Genomic DNA, 19,179 nt, shown 5'->3' on the forward strand with positions numbered 1-19,179 from the left:
AACATATGGCCTGGAACTTGGGATTTGTTTAATAAAAAGAAAACCTAAGCGGAAGAAAACCCACTGAAAGCCATTTTATAGTTGAATATCTGAAACTTTGTATTTCTAACAGCAAAAACATGCATCCCTTTCAAATTAAACATTGGAGACAGAGAGCTTTAGATCATATAGTGATGATGATGATGATGATGATGATGATGATGATGATGATAATAATAATAATAATAATATTTGTATCCCACCCATCTGGCTGGGTTTCCTCAGCCATTCTGGGTGGCTTTCAGCATATATAAACATAATAAAACATCAAACATTAAAAAAGCAGGATACAGTGGTACCTCTGGTTATGAACGGGATCTGTTCCGGAGGCCCGGCCGTATCCCAAAAACTTCGTAACCAGAGGCGCCTTTCTGAGCATGTGCCATAACCCAGATTCGGCCGTAACCCTAAGATTCTGTAACCTGGAGGTTACGCAACACGAGGTACCACTGTATCTTATACAGACTAAAACCAATAAATCAACAGAAATGAAGAGGAGGAGGAGGAGGAGGAAGAAGTTATACCCAAATTAAAATAATTGCCAACCCCAACTAAACATTTAACCAACCCCAATCCAACTTAAACAAAACAAAGGAACAAAATACCCAGAACCGCCTATTTCTGCATGAGTTTAGTGTTGGCCTCAACTGGAAAGAGGGAAGCTCAGAGGAGCAACTCATGCAGCCTCATAGGATAATGGATTAATTCTGTTTTATATGGCACCTTGTGCAGAATTACACCCCTTCCCAGAAGAAGCTGCCTGGAAGGGAGCCTGGTCAAGGCAGGGACACAGTGGGCCATCTCTTCCACAGGTTGTCCCTTGGGGCTCAGGTAGGTTATTTCTCCCTCTGTGTAAGCAGTTCTTCCGTGGCGTAATAGTAGTTCCCCAACACAGCATTTGGCAATTGCTGCCCTGCACACACCTCTATTTCCCCTGAAAGAGAGGTGGCCAAACGCACTTGCTTACCTTTTCATCTTCAGGTACAGGTATTTTCTGATCAAAGTAGGTGGTAAATTCATCTGTAGAGTCGGAAAGGTGAGATGGTAGTGTGGTGTTGCAAATGGTGCTCACGCCGTCCCCCGAGGAATCTTCTGCAAATCGACAATGGAAATTTTGATAAGCAGAGTGCAGCTTAAAGGAGAAAAATTCAATGCCAACCTTCACGTCAAGTGAAGTCAAAGACACGGTGCCTGTCAAATGTTGCTAGACTAGTTTCTATCAGTGCCAGGCACCATGGGCAATCATCAGAGATGGGCAGAGGCTTGTCGTCCAAGAGCATCGTGAGGAAAGTTTATTGGCTACCTCAGTTTTACACAAGATTGTATGCTATGGCACTCTCTCTGTGTCTGGCTTAGCAGATAGGGGTGGATGGGTCAAAGGATTATCCTCTAGAGACCTGATTTTGCTGGACCTCTCAGCCCTCATGTCCAAAAGCAGTGACTACAGTAGACAGAAGGGACGCAGGTGGCACTGTGGGTTAAACCACAGAGCCTAGGACTTGCCAATCAGAAGGTCAGCGGTTCGAATCCCTGTGATGGGGTGAGCTCCCGTCGCTCCGTCCCTGCTTCTGCCAACCTAGCAGTTCGAAAGCACATCAAAGTGCAAATAGATAAATAGGTACCGCTCTGGTGGGAAGGTAAACAGCGTTTCGGTGCGCTGCTCTGGTTCGCCAGAAGTGGCTTAGTCATGCTGGCCACATGACCCGGAAGCTGTACGCCAGCTCCCTCGGCCAATAAAGCGAGATGAGCGCCGCAACCCCAGAGTCGGTCACGACTGGACCTAATGGTCAGGGGTCCCTTTACCTTTACCTTACAGTAGACAGAATGACTGTAGACAGAGATAAAGCAAACATGGTAAATTGCTTTGCATATTAGAAACTTAATTCATGCACATTGACATTGTCTTCATTATCACAGGCCCATTTTCTTAAAAGGGGGAATAAAATTAACGTTAAAACGTGATGCCCACTGACCTGGGATTACAGAAGCAAGTCCCACTGAATTAAAAGTAGTCATGTTTAGGATCTCACTATCCGCCAGTCAGGTTACATAGAATTTTAGGAACTGCATGAGGTCATCTGTCCCTCAACAATGAAGCCACGGTTAATCGCTCTTAAAACTATCCATATTTTGCATGTGTTTAGTTTGTGTATGTGCCCTGTCATTTGTAAGAAGAAACTTATTCTGCATTTTCAAAGCTGCAAGGTTGTTTCTGGTGTACAAAGATGAAATTTGGTACAATCACTCTAAAACACTGACTGCAAGAAAAATTCTTTTAAGAAGTATCTCCCTCAAAACGCATGATGTGATGTCTTCCTCATACTAGTGGCCAGCCGTTGCTGAAGAAGAAAACAAGCTAAGCCCCACAAATTTAAGACAAGAAGGATGCAAGAGAACACACTTCACACAATTCAACAATTCTGCCAATGGCAAAAGGAACAGGCAGAAGATAAGAGAGCATTTATAGTGTTGTCTAATAATCTACACACAACATATACAAATAATAAGAATAGTACCAACAACTTGCACACAGTTAACTTGTGCACGTTCAGATTTACATACATAGCAAAAAATTAAAAATGGGGCAGAAAAGGGTGGGTTTTCAGGAAAAATGACTTTAGCAATCCCACCTGCCATTGAACCCAATGGATTTTGACTTTACAGAATTTATGTTTTAGGTGCAATTTCCAGGACGTAACCCCCAAGTAAGTTGCAGGCCTACTGCAATACTTTCCCAGAACACAATTTGATGGTTCCAACATGTTGGGTCCCTGCAATCAGGTTGGGTGGGTGTCAACAGACAGGGATCCAGTTTAGCTGTGCAGCCTATATATGACTGGCTCCCAGCAGAGACCACAGGGCTGCCCTTTGATGGAAGTGAAGAGGTACCTTCTCGAGGACATGCCTTCCCCTACCTGCACTTGCAGGTCCTGTCAAGCCCAGAGCCCAAGAGGCTGACCAGCTACTCCTTCCTTACAGCCAGATCGATTCCAGTCCTTCCCTTGTTACCGATACCTTTCTAGAACGAGAAGCCATTTCCTCCTGTTTTCCAAACCAGGTGATCATTTGCTCTCTCCCTTCAACATAACTACTAGTCGGCAAAGCATCTCTCTTCCTCCATCATCTTCCCTCTCCTTATCAGTCTGTTTAGATTGTAAGCCCGTAGGCAGGTTTTAATGCTATGTACTATACAGCATCCTTTGGCGCTCAAGAAATCCCAGCAAAAGTCTGTTATTACTGACATGCTTTTTTTTTGCTCTAGACATAAAAACATATCCTTCATCTGAAAGTCCAAGCTCGTTCTGCCCATTGACTGAAGTGCAGAGGCTCCATTCTGCACATACCAAATTTCTATAAAGTATTCAAGTGTTCCTTATCTTGATGGAATGGCTTTTGCCTTGTGAGTTTCCCAAAGGCATTTGAGAGGTCACAGGAGGCTAGATTAGACAGACCCTTTGGGTCCAGTCCAGAAGGGCTGAAAATAATGTTCACCCTTTAACACATCTTGCAGCTTTATTCAAGATAAAAATGTGGCTAACGCACAGAATTCAGGTGCAAAGCACAACTTCTTTTTTTTTAACCATAGGGAAGTTGTGGATTAAACTGACTCTCCCATCAGCAAACAAGAATTGCATCAAAGAGTGCTACGTAGACACAGATCTACAGAAGGCATCTAACAAGGGTTTCCCCCAAAACAGCCCTCCACTCTCTGCAAAAGGGAAAAGTTACAAGACACTGGAAAAAGTTTTACATCAAGTCCTGAAATGTTATTCTACCCCCTCCCACTTGCCCCAACGCTCCGGTTCTACTCACTCTTATACTCTAATTTGTATTCCCCACGTGGCATTTTGCTTCTGCTTCCAGGGACCAAGAAAGCTGAGCTCCACTTACACCAGCCTTCTTGGAAGCGTAGAAGAGACCAATATATAGTCGAGAAGCAGGAACAGTAAGGATGCACATAACACACGGTTTTCTGTTGCAGCTGTGAAGTCAGTTTCTCCTCCTACACCTCTGCCTTCCCCGCCTCCCAAATTAAAGAGGCGATGCCACTCAGCAGATCTGTTGACATGGTGGCTTTAAAACAACAGTTGTGTAATGAAAACCACCATTGCAGGAAGAATTCCACCCCCAGATGAGCCAAACTCACCTTGCCTAGCTAGTTAAACAAAGACGAGAAAGTGTAAGGAACAAGATGTAGCACACAGATGCAGCCTGTTGTCGACTTCCCTGAAGTTGCGTACTGAAAAACTGGCCACTTGACAAAAAGCGTAAGCTGTCGCAAGGCCTTGGCAGAGAGAAAGAATCTGGAATGTCCTCTTTGAAAAGGTGTGTAAGGCTGCCTGGCAAATATAGGTCAGCAAAAGGAGAGAGGTTCTGTTTTAGGGGCATGCTGAATGATTTCGGTCTTTACAGGGTTGCTTGCTTCAGTCTTGCACAGGGATTTCAAATGGGAAGGGGAATTTCAACCTGGTGCCTAGGGATTTCACTAGATAGTGAATTTTCTGCTTTGTTCTAGTGAGAGCAAAAAGCTGTCATTTAAGCCCCAGGTTTCACTGTTTATCCAAATATTTGGCCATGACAAAAATGGTTTCAAAACTCCACACTCCTAGAAAATAACACCACCGTCGTGTCAAAACCAGAAGCCATCAAAGTGGCATATTATTTTTTAGTTTCTGACCTGCCCATAGCATCACAGATATGGAAGATAACTAGCCAGGTCATCTAGTTCAACCTCTGGCCAATGCAGGAGACTTTGTGCAATGGCAAGGAGTGGGACAAGAAGACCTCTGGAGTATGATGCTATCAACAAGTAAGCTATTAGAACTCTTAAAGTAGCTTTTTAGCAATACATGGGGAAGAAGGTAGAGAAGTCTTTAGGGAAATCCACAGTCCCCATGCAGAATTCTCCAGTTTTAGCCAAATTACCCCCACCCAAAGCCTCCTAAAAACAGTTGCCATGATGGTCAACCATGAACAGATTATCCCTCTCTGGTCCTTTGAAATTCAAGCAGTGATTCAGCTCATCTAATCATTACTCAGCTAATGTTCCATTGCTAGTTTGGACATTTTCAAGACTAGGCAGTTTAAAGAGAAGAAAAATTAGACATTAGTGCAGGAATTCCTAATACCACACCTAAGCAAGGAACATGAAAAGCATATGGAGATATTTTCCGTTGGTTGTTTCAGAGAGTTGTGAATGTACCTTTCCTGTAAGACCTGGGGAGATTTGATTTCCTTCTTCAGATCTGAAAAAGCCTAAAGACTGCGTGCAAAAATCAGGGACTGTTCCTTAGAAGCTGAGCATTTCAGGAGTTCTGAAAAACCACTCCGTGGAGGAAAATCACCTTGTGTTTTCTTGCCTCTTCTCTCCTGAGGAAATATTGTTTAAAAGCCTGCTTCCGCAGAATGATAAAACTGCTGAACAAGACACCAATTTGCTATTCAGTAGTGAAGTGCAATTGAATTACACACATTTAAAATATGTTGATTTTTATAGCTGTGACCACATCTATTAAAATCAACATATTTAACAGCACAAAACCAGCGAGTCATTATTTCAAGAATATTGGCCAAGAATCGTCCTTACCTATGCATACCACTGAGCAACATTTTAACTGGCGCATTCAGAACTGTAACTGGCATTTGGTCATCGTTTATATTATGGTTTTAAGAAGACAGAGAAAGAGAGGCTTGTTCATGAGCTACTCAATTTCCTCTACGTCAGGGAACGGGAACCCATATCATGTATAAACAGTTACGTTACATTCCTTAAATCCCATCAGAAAATCAGCTCTTAGAAAATTCAGTTATCCAACCAGAGGCTAAAAGTAATGGGTTAACTGAGTCAGTTTCAGCTCAGATGGACACGAGTATTTTCTTTTAGAAAAACTGCATGCCCAGCCCCAAAAGAAAATAACTCGTGGATAGTTGGTGCAATTCCCCCATTACTGGCAAATTCTACCTTTACAGTAGAATGTACATGGGTGGCGCTGTGGGTTAAACCACAGAGCCTAGGGCTTGACGATCGGAAGGTCGGTGGTTCAAATCCCTGCAACGGCGTGAGCTCCCGTTGCTCGGTCCCAGCTCCTGCCAACCTAGCAGTTCGAAAGCACATCAAAGTGCAAGTAGATAAATAGGTACCGCTCTGGCGGGAAGGTAAACGGCGTTTCCGTGCGCTGCTCTGGTTCGCCAGAAGTGGCTTAGTCCTGCTGGCCACATGACCTGGAAGCTGTATGCCGGCTCCCTCGGCCAGTAAATCGAGATGAGCGCCGCAACTCCAGAGTTGGTCACGACTGGACCTAATGGTCAGGGGTCCCTTTACCTTTACCTTTGCACATTTACTCAACAAACCCTATTCCATTACACGGGGCTCGCTTCCATGTATAGCGGACCCGCCATTTACGCGAGGGTTCGGTTCTAAGGGGTCTGAGCACAAAGGCAAAATTGTGCAAAGGCAGGGACCCCCGGAACTACCCTCTGCGAGGTGGAAGGCTGCTTACTGGGGCCTGGGAAGGTTGTAGGGGGCCCTGAGAGTTTCCCAGGGTCCTCCGTCACCTTCCTAGAGGTGCCTTTAAGCGAGGAGATGCCTTTCTTACTAGCCTCTGGGATGCCTGGGAAGGTACACAAGGGCTCTGGGACGCTGCTCTGTTAACTGGCTTTGGGATGGCAATGAGAGGGCTCTGGCAGCGTCCCAGAGCCATCGCACCTCCTTCCCAAAGCCCGTCCCTTCGCTTACTGGGCTTTGAGAAATAAAAGGAGAGCAGAGAATGGCGTAAGGTTGCGATGGTGTGAGTAAAACAAGCTCAAGTTGTGGGGTCGCTGCATGTAAACAGAGGACTGCAGCAGTAGAGGGGGCCCACAATCCACGATTCACACATGACTCATTTCTGCCTGACAGGAAAGCAGGAAAGGAAGACGCTTGATGTGGTGACCAAGCCAATACCAGTAAACATTAATGCTGAAGTTTCTGGGGTATAACTTTCTTTTACAGAATTCTCTCTGCAAGTCAGGAGTCGCATGCAGAACAGTTACACCAGTGTTGGCCTTTGCATTGAAAAGTGAAGTTTCCATTCCCTTCCTGTGCCAATAGGCATCTGATAAGATGCAGCCCTTTTTAAAAATTGAAATATTTATTACATTTTTCACCTCAGGAAGAAAGCAATGCAAGTTTAGGCTAAACAGCCACCTCTCTAAACCGATGTATGCAAAGTTTTATATGTTTTATATGTGCATTTTATATTTGACTTCACTTGGTAATGTTTTCTTTTGAAATGTTTAAGGGTTTTTTTTTTGGTTAACTTTGTTTGTGTTGAATATGTATTTTGTAGTTGACCTCCTTTGTAATCTTTTATTTTGAAATCTTTAAGATAGTATTTTAGTTTCCTGTTAACTATGTTGCTTTGACTGTATATTTTATATTTGCCTTTCTTTAGAAATGTTTGATTTTGGATTGTTTTATTGATGTTTTAATATGCTGTAAACAGGTTTGAGATTTTTCTTAAAAATATAAAGCAATATAGAAATGAAATGAAAATTAATAATAATAATAATATAAGCTGGGTAACAAATACATATGCTTTCAACTTGGCAAATCCACCAAAACTGTTAGCTTTTGACACGTAAGATGTGCATTTTTAGGACACCCCACCCTCACCCCAGGTTTTTGCGACTTCATGTTGTTTTTAACATTGCATTTTAATTGCTGCAACCCGTCCTGGGACCTTAGGGTGAAGGGAGAGTCATAAATTGGAAATTATTAATAATAATATACAGACAAGTGGTCAGACTTGGAAAAAGGCAGTGTCTTATGTTCCTATGAAAGTGATGTAGATTTGTGAAAATGATCTCAAGACTGAAGCTACTCAGGAAGCAGGCAAAGAGTGCTAAGCTATGTCCACATCTGGTGAAAGGGGCTCAGTGGAATTATTTCTCTTTCAGAGGGCCTGGAGGCAACAGAGGGTTTTGGAAGATATTTTGGGGGTTTCATGATCACAGGGAACTGTAGCCCATTAAAGCCAAAGCTGTCGCTAGCTGCACGGAGGGTCTACGTTTACAAAAGATAAAAATCATCTCAGAGGTCCATCTGGTTTGACCTTCCCCACCACTGAAATTCAGACAGAACCAACTCCTTAAAGGGCCTTGAGAACACAGACTTATATAGCAGTGTTTTCTAGCTGCACAAGCCCATAGGAGTAATTCAAGACAAACTAAAAAGCCTCCATTACAATGGCTGGGAGGTGGTGATAACGTGAATATAGAGCCCGTAAAAATTATCTTGTGCAACACTGCTGGGTGGATTTAACAAGCCGGCAGTTAAAGGATTTCCTAGAATGTGTCTCCCAGTTCCACAGAGTTTGCTTACAGTTCGCTTGGACAAATGATATTCAGTCGCAGGGGCTTGCTCCCATTTCTTATCCAGTCCTAAAAGCAGGGATGGGGGCAAAGAGAACGGGACCTTCCAGATCAGGGTTAGTTATCCCCGGACACACTGAACAGATGCTTGGAAGCTGTGGCTGGATGGTTTCGTGGGAGCCGATTGAAACTAAATCCTTCAAAGACAGAGGTCCTATGGCTGGGTCGGGATGGCATGGGGATGAGGGACCAACTCCCTTCTCTTGCGGGGGCCCAATTAGTGCCATTGCCTTCCGTTAAGAGTTTGGGTGTAATCCTTGACGCCTCCCTTTCCACGGAGGCGCAGGTTACAGCAACAGCCAAGGTGACATTTTTCCACCTTTGCCGCATCAAACAGTTGGTCCCTTACCTTTCCCGCCCCGACCTGGCCACAGTGATCCATGCAATGGTCATCTCCAGTCTTGACTACTGTAATTCGCTCTACACGGGGCTGCCCTTGAAGATGTCCCAGAAAACTCCAGCGGGTGCAGAATGCTGCAGCGAGGCTCCTCACGGGGTCTCTGCCATGGGAGCATATTCATCCAGTGCTTTTCCAGCTGAACTGGCTCCCGATGGAGTACAGGGTCAGATTTAAGGTGCTGGTTTTGACCTTTAAAGCCCTTCACGGCCTAGGACCCTCGTACCTACGGGACCGCCTCTCCCGGTATGCCCCACGGACAGCCTCAAGGTCCATAAATAGCAACACCCTAGAGGTCCCAGGCCCTAAGGAGGTTAGATTGGCTTCAACCAGAGCCAGGGCCTTTTCAACTCTGGCTCCGTCCTGGTGGAACGCTCTGCCTCATGAGACCAGGGCCCTGCAGGATCAGATTTCTTTCCGCAGGGCCTGTAAGACAGAGTTGTTCCGCCTGGCCTTTGGCTTGGAGCCAATTTGATTCCCTCCCCCTCTTTCTTTTTTCTTTTTCCTTTCTCCTCCCGTGATGAGGCTGCATTTTAATATTTTAATGTTTCAATATTTTAATATTGTATTTTAATCTTGTTTTTAAGTTGTATTCATTCAACTTGTTTTTATTATTGCTTGTTAGCTGCCCTGAGCCCGGCCTTGGCTGGGGAGGGCAGGGTATAAATAACAATTATTATTATTATTATTATTATTATTATTATTATTATTATTATTATATTGTTATGAGTTTGGGAGGGAAGACTCAGCCCCACACTGTGCCCCTTTCCAAAACATCTGTTTCTGCATGTGTGGAGTGGAACATATAAGAGAACGAATATCCCCACTGTGATATATTTTTATGATGCAGCGGTACATAACAATTTTAATAAAGAAATAAGATCAAGCTTGCCAAACCAGTTCCTTTGTCTAGCTTTGGCTGACTAGTTAAGTACGCGATTTACAAATCCGAAGAAGTTGCTATAGAAGCAAATAGGTGGGCATTTGCCCTCACCACCGCTTGGCTGGTAGGTAGAACAACAAAAGCCAGCGCTGGTGGGTGAGCTGAAAAGCTGAATGCTAGAAGAGGCAAAGACAGAAACCTGTTTGCTCTGTGCTGGAAACCTAATGAAGGAGGAAGATCTGCTGGAGGAAGATCTCCTGTGAGCCTCTCCATCCTATATGCACAGGTTGTATATATGTGTAAATAAAACCATATACATTAAAGACATCACAGACCTTCCTTTCAAGGAAACCATATGATCCAAACCGGACCCTGCGATCATCACCTGAGGCCCTTCTTCGTGTGCCTCCTCCACGAGAGGTCCAGAGGGTGGCAACATGAGAACGGGCTTTTTCTGCAGTAGCTCCCCGCTTGTAGGAGGCTCTCCACAGGGAGACTCGTCTGGCCCCTTCATTGCATATCTTTAGTCACTAGGCAAAAATATTCCTCCTCTCCCAGGCCTTTGGCTAATTTAACAATCTGCGGCCTTTTAAACTGCCGGGGTGTTTGTGTGTGTGAATTTTTTATTACTAAGGTATGTCTTTTTGCGTTCTTATATTGTAAACTGCCCTGTGATCCTCAGATGAAGGACAGTATAGAAATTTAACAGTTTCAGGTTAAGACTGGACCTCCGGAACGAATTAAGTACTTAACCCGAGTTACCACTGTATAGAAATTTAATAATGATGATTTCTTAAAAACCCAAACACTGTCCCGAATTAACACCTCGCACTGGTACATAAGACAGAGAAAACAGTAGACATTCAATTAAAGACAGGATTATTTTTTTTGGATTTTCTGTCCGTTGGGTCTGAAAAGTTTCATCAAGTTCCTTACAACAACAACGAATGAAATAGCAAATTTACCATATAATGCCTCATGCTCCTTCCCCGGTGTCATGGTGGGAGCTTTCTCTGTAGAGCCAGGCTCTTTAGAAGAGGTCACATTCACTAGGAGAGAGCACAAAGAAGTAAAAATCATTAGGACATGGCTGCATGGGGAGCCCGAAGTTTAATGAGACTCTGCAACAGTCCGAGTCTGTTATTTTCACCTCTTCCAGGGAAGATGGGGCTGGAGATGCAAATGTAAGAGAACACATAGATCTGTGATGATGGAAGGAAAAATGGTGGAGAAGTGGAGCACACATGGAACCACACAGCCAAAGTGTGGTTCATGTCCTTTTGAGCACAGCATTTACAGTGGAGGATGTGGGTGCATTGACGAGATGGTCGAGAAGGTCTAAAAAAGACACAGTGTTGCTGCATTCAAGATGCATCGACCTTAAACAACTCAGAATCGCAATACTTCAAAGACCACCTCTTTCTATATGAAGCTACCCAGACCCTGAGATCGTCTTCTGAGGCCCTTCTTCGTGTGCCTCCTCCTTGAGAGGTGTGGAGGGTGGCAACACAATAACAGGGCCTTCTCTGCAGTGGCTCCCCGTCTGTGGAATGCTCTCCCCAGGGAAGTTCGCCTGGTGCCTTCATTACACACCTTTCGGCGCCAGGCAAAAGCGTTCCTCTTTAACCAGGCCTTTGGCTGACCTAATCAACATCCTATACCCTTTTAAAATGGGACTCTTTTCAGGGGGGAGTGTTATTGGGTTGTTGTTTTCATTTTGATTATATACGTTGTGATCTTTTCTGTGAACTGCCCTGAGACCTCCAGGTATAGGGCGGTATATAAACTCAATAAAAAATAATTAAAAAATGCTGCACCCCCAGCAAATCAGCCTGTGGACACACCAACACATCATCTAGCTCAGTAAATTCATGTTGAAGAGACTATAAAGCAGGGTTTCCTAGACCACCATTGAGCCCAACCCAAATGCCTTGTAAATTTCTATCCCACCCCAGGCACTTTTCAACCTATTCACAGTCCCATCAATCACAGGTGGTCACTACCAACCACTGCTGTAAAGGATGTAAGAGCCCAATTCTGTGTCATGTGGATGGACCCGTCATATGACAGACCTCATCCACTCATAACACGATATACAACCAGAAGGCAGGTGTGGATATGAAGAGAAGGGAATTCCTCAAGGAACATTTTCCTTATTTTATAATTAGTGTCTTGGCTCACTTGCTTGATTCGTTTGGAACCAGGGATCATTTTTTGTTTGATGCATTTGGAACTGGGATGTTTTTCATGCATTTATTTTTCCTCTTGGTTTTATTGTACAGTGGTACCTCGGGATGCGAACAGGATCCATTCCGGAGCGCCGTCTGCATCCTAAATAGAACATAAGACGCAACGGTGCATCTGCGCGTGCACAGGTCGAGTTTTGCCGATTCCGCGCATGATGTCACTCTGCGCATCTGCGCATGCGCAAGCAGCGAAACCCGGAAGTAACGCGTTCCGTTACTTCCGGTTGCCACGGAGTGCAACCCGAAAAGCGCTCAACCTGAAGCACATTCAACCTGAGGTATGACTGTATCTACGGAGGGTTTTCTATCTGTCTGTTTGGATACAAGTCACTTTGGGCTGCCCTGGGCAAGATAACAAATTAAACAAACGATCTACCAAGCAACTCCAGCCAAAAGGCCAGTGTTGCTAGAATTTACACACAGTACTTTTCAACCTGTGGAGTATTTTTATTTCAATACTACATTGAGAACAGAAGTGCCATTTCTTGAACTTGACTGACAGGTGCCCACTAGAAAGAGACACAAAAAAGAGGGGAATGTGGCTGCAAGCAAAGGGTGATTAACATTACAGTGGACTCTCGGGTTACGTACCGCTCTGGATATGAAATCTTCGGGTTGCGAAAGCGGCAAACCCAGAAGCGTATTCTTCCAGGTTTCGCCACTCGCGCATGCGCAGAAGCGCTCTGCACATGTGCACAGAAGGGCTCTATTGTGCCGTGTGCGTGCGCAGAAGTGACACCTCTGGTTATAGCTTTTTCAGGGTGAACATGGACCCCCAAAATGAATTAAATTCGTAATCAGAGGGCCTACTGTAGTTAGCATTTTTACTCGGGGTAGGCAAGTTTGGTTCTGCCAAAACTGGCAGAAGAGTGTCTCTTTGCCAGTGTGGTGCAGTGGTTAGAGTGTCAGAGTAGGACCTGGGGGACCTGTGTTCGAATCCCCACTTGGCCATGAAGTTTGCTGGGTGACCTCGGGACAGTCACTGCCTTTCAGCCTATCCTACCTCACAGGGTTGTTGTTTGGGATTAAATGAGCAGAGGGAGAACCATGTATGTCACCTCAAGCTCCTTGGAGAAAAAGGTGGGATATAAATGCAAGAAAACAACAAACCTTAAGGTGAACATACAAAGTTCCTGAGTTTCTGTCTGCAGTTCCACATTCCCCCTTATTCCCACTGTGCAGGAATAGACAGCTTTCAGTGATACCAAAGTCCAACTGCAGTTCAGTCTATATAGCAGAGACAGCTCTCCCAAGATGTGTCTGAAATAGTTTGTTCTTGTAATCTTTCCCCAGAACAAACAAGCTCTTTCTTTCCTAATAAACACTAAACTCTCTCATGCCTCTTACAAAGGAGGTTGCTTGAGCCAGAACTTTGATATGGCAGTTTACTACTCTCAGTCTAACAAGGGTGCAGGCTTGAGATAAGGAGGGTTTAATGGGGAGCCCAGATCATCCCTTTTACATGCTAGTTGTCTCCTTCAGGGATTAGAAATCTTTGGCCCTCCAGATGTTGCCAGAATGCATTGCCCAACATCCCTGACTACAGGCTATGCTGGCTGAGGATGATAGGAGTTGGAGTCCACCAACATCTGGAGGACCACAGGCTCCTCATCCCAGCTTCAGGTTCTATCGGCTGGTCCCATCACTGCAACATTTTTCAAAACTGCTTAACATACAAATATTCCACACCGCTTTCCACAACCTTGAAGTTCTGCCCTAGGAAAGCTCAAATCTCAGTGGTCAGACTAAATGCGTAAAGTTTTTTAATACAGTGGTACCTCGGGTTAAGAATTTAATTCATTCTGGAGGTCCGTTCTTAACCTGAAACTGTTCTTAACCTGAGGTACCACTTTAGCTAATGGGGCCTCCCGCTGCCGCCGCGTGATTTCTGTTCTAATCCTGAAGCAAAGTTCTTAACCCGAGGTACTATTTCTGGGTTAGCGGAGTCTGTAACCTGAAGCGTTTGTAACCTGAAGCGTCTATAACCCAAGGTACCACTGTATATGTTATGCTCAACAAAGGGAACAAGTAGAGGAAAGGACAAGGAATACAAGAGAAAAAAAGCTGGGAAAGGCAGCCATAAAAGAAAGGAATACAAAGGACTTAATTTGTCAGCCAGTCCTAGGAAGCTCTAAGCAAGTTGAAAGGGAAACTAACCAAAGCAAATATCATTTTGAATACTTAAATGGCTGCTCATTTTTTAAAATATGAATCAGGAGCACTAATTGCAGAGAAGCAGATGTGGGTGGCAGGAGTCAGAACTAGGTCAATTTTAGCATTGCTTTCACTTCAAGGAAAAATACATGAAAAAACTTGTTATACAGAAATATGGATTAGCAAGCAGCTTGAGAGCAAAAGCAAATAGGATCCTAGTCTGCTTGTGGAGTTTTCCATTACAATTAAAATATTTAACAATCAAGTTCACCTCCATGATATAATACAGATAATATTTATTTAGCTGAAGCCATTGCACGGATATGCTTCCATCAAAGAGTGTGGCGGAAGCATCCTGCCAAAATTGTCCCATTCAGAATTACACGGGTGGCGCTGTGGGTTAAACCACAGAGCCTAGGACTTGCCGATCAGAAGGTCGGCGGTTCGAATCCCCGTGACGGGGTGAGCTCCCGTTGCTTGGTCCCAGCTCCTGCCAACCTAGCAGTTCAAAAGCACATCAAAGTGCAAGTAGATAAATAGGTACCGCTCTGGCGGGAAGGTGAAAGGCATTTCCGTGCGCTGCTCTGGTTCGCCAGAAGCGGCTTAGTCATGCTGGCCACATGACCCGGAAGCTGTACGCCGGCTCCCTTGGCCAATAAAGCAAGATGAGCGCTGCAACCCCAGAGTCGGCCACAACTGGACCTAATGGTCAGGGGTCCCTTTACCTTTAACCTCCTGCAAATGACTGGTGCTGGTGGTAACTGAAGTCCAAAGGTTGGGGAAGACTGGACTTGTGGTTTCCACATTTCTTCCCAAGAATCTTCCCAACGAATAATAAGGATGCAAAAGCAGGACACTCTCTTTCAGAAGGGCCAAAAGACTGAGGGAAGCACGTCCTCTGGAGGCTAGGGCCAGTGCATTCCAACAAGTCAGGAAAGAACTGTGCCCTCATTCAATCAAGGTCTTCGGCTTGATTAAACAGCACACTCTACTACTTGATGCATTTCCCCCAGAGGCATAGCTGAAGCTTTCGGCTTGCGGTAAACGGATTCCCCTAGCTACAGGGAACAAGAGATGCCCAGAAATTTCAAATCGCACCTCCATTTCAGAATGCAGAAGCAACCCTACTGGAAGTGGCGCTTCTGTTTTACGGCTAATAATGACCGATGGACTTCTCCTCCATGAATGAGCCAATCCTCCCGTTTAAGCCCTGAAAGTCGGAAGACATTTCCACATCTCACGACAGTGAATTCCATAAATTAACTGCATGTTGTGTGTAAGAGTGACTTCCTTTCGCGTATCCTGAACTTAAGGCCAATTAATTCCACTGCACAACCCCAAGTTATGGGACAGAGACATCTCTACCACACCACCTATTTTTCTTAGCTAAAAAGTACCAAGTTTTTTTTTTATTATTCTTTTTATTAATTTTCGTTTAAGTAACCAAAAGTAAACAAATCAATAATACCAAAACACCAATAAACAACAAAAAGGTAACATAAATTTCCATTACAATCTTTCATCTTATTTATATCCCTCCTCTATGTACCTATTGACTTCCTTCCCTCCCGATTTCGAGCTTCTTAATAAAGGTTCTTATTTTTTGCAGTTTCATTGTTAATATTTTACACACCGTAAGATTTATGTCAAACCTGCTGTGGTTTTTAAACTTCTATAATTTCCTTCAATGTATGTTATAAATTTATTCCAGTCACTAATAAACTTTGTACCATTTTGGTATCTAATTTTTTGCGTCATTTTTGCTAGTTCCACATATTCGAATAATTTTATTTGCCAATCTTTAACAGTTGGAATGTCTGGGTTCTTCCATTTGAAAAAAAAAAAGTCCCAAGTTTTGTAACCGTCCCTCATAGAGTCATTGCTCCAGCCCTCTAATAAATTTGGATGTACTTTCCTGCACCTTTTCCATCTCTACAACATTTTTTTTTTACAGGTGGGACAAGAACTGTACACAATGCTCAGTACTGCAGGCTTGTGCCCCAGCAAGGCATGTACGCAAGCAGTACCCTCTCTGCGACGTGCCATATCACACATTTTCCTGGCACAAGTGCCTCTCTGCTCTTCTATAATCCTCCTATAAAGCCGGGTTCAAGTCTAGAAGCGGAAAATTATGGGCAGTAAAGGTGTCTGGAAGTTTACTATCCTTTAAATCTGCTACATCTGACTTTCGGCAGCAAGGTGTGCAAAGGGGCACGTCCGAGAGGCTGCTTTTGCGTGCGTGCAAAGGATGCGCAGCTGCATGGAGTGTCACAAACCTGGACATGCACACAACACGTGAAGTCACCTTAAAGGAAAAGGTAAAGTGACCCTGACCATTAGGTCCAGTCGTGACCGACTCTGGGGTTGCGGCGCTCATCTCGCTCTATTGGCCAAGGAAGCCAGTGTTTGTCCGCAGACAGCTTCCGGGTCATGTGGCCAGCATGACTAAGCCGCTTCTGGCGAACCAGAGCAGCGCACGGAAACGCCGTTTACCTTCCTGCAGGAGCGGTACCTATTTATCTACTTGCACTTTGACATGCTTTCGAACTGCTAGGTTGGCAGGAGCAGGGACCGAGCAACGGGAGCTCACCCCGTCGTGGGGATTCGAACCGCCGACCTTCTGATCGGCAAGTCCTAGGCTCAGTGGTTTAGACCACAGCGCCACCCGCGTCCTTACGTGGAGGCAAACTAGCCTAGCACTCTCAGATGACAGGCAGTGGCTCTTCACTGAGGTCTTTAGCAGCCCCGCTAGCAAAATTCCTTTAATGGGAGATCCTTGAAGGGCAGGCAAGGCATGTGAGCTGCTGCAGAGCTATGGCACCCTTGCTGATGCCCATTTCACGTACGCACTACAATTGAAAATGAAGAACAAGCATGCATATATAGGGGGGAGCAGCTGAGTGCGAGATCAGCTCTCTCCAGCAACTTGATTTAAAGTTGATTTCTCTAACTCACATACGCTTCAGGCTCACCTTGTTTAAAAAAACCGCAAAACACAGGACACACATGGATTCAACTGAATGCCCAATCCTTGCCTTATTTCAGCAGCTGGCCTTGCACGGGGCAGAAAGGGAGAAAATGGGCTTCCTGACAAAACACACAGAGAGGTGGTTGCTAATATGGAAAGAAATGAACAGGAGAGGATAAGCCCAACCGTAGAGTTCAAAATGGTTCACATCCAGTATTCCTATTGGGGGAGCTCAGGCAAACCCTTTGACAACAAGCTGGAATGGGTGATCCCTGGAGCAGATTTTGGGGGTGCGTGCTAAGCTGCAGAGTGGGGAGGAAAGTGAAGTTTCATTTCTGCATGCAAAGGTCTGTTCCACTCAGACTATGCACAGCCCTGGATACAACCCAAGAGTGGGTCATGTCTATGCTTTTATAGTTTCCCTGGTGGAAGCGTTAAACCATTTCAAAGCCCTTACTGGTTCCCTTGGACCTAGTAACAGGAGATGCTCAACGACTAATATTTCAACTGGCCGGCTTTTATACATCGAACTGGGTGGCGGCGGAGGTCATCTTCCTTTGCCCGAGACAGCAGAATGTCTTTGGTTGGCTCAGATGACAAGACTGCTGGTACCTGTTCAAACCGCCTACTTCTCCAAGACCACCCAGGAAGTTTCATGGCTAAGCCATTCTTCCCCAGAAGCTAATTATACGTTATGCACAAAGACTCATTTGAGTCAATGATGACAACAGGAAAGCAAAAAGCAGCTGGTGCGATGAGACTCTGACCCATGGATGTAGTTAGCCCTAGAAGAGGTCCTACTGTGACCCACAAGGGCATTTCTGCCAAGACACACACAACTGTCCCCCTAAATTTTAAGTGGCACCAGGTATGGGGCAGGCAAGGTGTGACCGCCATCACTTTGGCATACATTTGCAAGCAGTTTGTGCTTGCAGACAGGGTTCAGAGGCAAGTCCTTTTCCAGAGGTGGCTTTTTAAAGAGAATGGTGCTATGTGACCTACACACACATGTAATATACAATACCTAAAGTGCAGTGGCTTTGGTCAACCTTTGTGACAGGACGGCTGTGAGCATAGAAGGGACTAGCCTGTTTACCCAGCCAGTGGCGTAGCGTGGGTTGTCAGCATCCGGGGCAAGGCAAGTAATTTGCGCCCCCTAACCCGTGGATTTGCGCCCCTAACCCGTGGATTTGCGCCCCCTAGCCAGTGGATTTGCCCTAACCCCCAGATGTTGCGCCCGGCCCCCCCTGCACCCCCCACGCTACGCCACTGTACCCAGCTGCTCCCTTGATCTCTCCACTCAAGTCACCTGTTTTAATTGCTGTCCTATTTTAATGGGAGTTTTTTATTGTGTACTTTAATTATGTCTGCTTATATTTTAAATGTTTATGTAACTGGTTTTGTATTGTTTATGTAACTGGTTTTGTGAACCACTGGGAAGCCTACTTTGGCATTAACTGTTAAGTATGTGTGTGTATCTGTATCTCTGCGTATCATAACGTACACCTCCCCAAGTTTCCAGGAAAAAGGGCAGAATATTCTCAAGCCAAACCACGGAAACAGTCTGATGAGAAGAGATAAAGGAGGGGAGGGGAAAACCATATCTGTTAGAATCACTGGCACTTATGCCGGTTTGAACAGGGATCAGTTGCCTACAACACACCATCCGAATTCAACCGCTTCTCCCCACTTCTTGATCCAAAACTGCAACCGATTTGGAATTAGGACTGACTCCAGCTTCCCCCAGCAAGAAGAGAAGAAATATAGTTTCGCAGCTCAAGTAACAGTGCAAGCCTAACTATGTCTACTCAGAAGGACTTTGCGTTGAATTTAATGGGGCTTACTCCCAGGTAAGTTGGGTCAGGCCTTCAACCTTAAGCATTATTAAACGAGTATGAGAGAATACATATGCATAAGGTGCAACAGTTTAGCGATTAATGCAGACCTGAAATCTGAACCTTACTACTCCATCCTTCCAATTATTTGCCTCGAAGTAAATGAAACAGAAGGGGACATGGGTGGCACTGTGGGTTAAACCACAGAGCCTAGGACTTGCTGATCAGAAGGTCAGCGGTTCGAA

General features: G+C 44.8%; 1 protein-coding gene across 6 annotated transcripts in view; it reads right to left on the reverse strand.

Annotated features, from left to right (window-relative positions):
- Positions 1 to 19,179, reverse strand: part of SLC11A2 (solute carrier family 11 member 2) — a 66,379-nt gene that overhangs the window by 38,293 nt on the left and 8,907 nt on the right. For 4 of the 6 annotated variants that reach the window (XM_083599274.1, XM_083599275.1, XM_083599276.1 and 1 more), the window contains exons 2-3: positions 10,697 to 10,780; positions 1,007 to 1,131 (exon numbers count right to left, since the gene is read on the reverse strand). In XM_083599274.1, the coding sequence (XP_083455400.1) occupies positions 1,007 to 1,131; positions 10,697 to 10,780 (209 nt within the window). Of the gene's footprint in view, positions 1 to 1,006; positions 1,132 to 3,852; positions 4,217 to 10,696; positions 10,781 to 17,103; positions 17,246 to 19,179 lie in introns of those variants that run through there. The other 2 variants (XM_083599277.1, XM_083599279.1) reach the window with 2 other exon arrangements.

The sequence above is a fragment of the Podarcis filfolensis genome (assembly GCF_964270895.1).
Source record: "Podarcis filfolensis genome assembly, chromosome: 2".
Lineage (NCBI taxonomy): Eukaryota > Metazoa > Chordata > Lepidosauria > Squamata > Lacertidae > Podarcis > Podarcis filfolensis.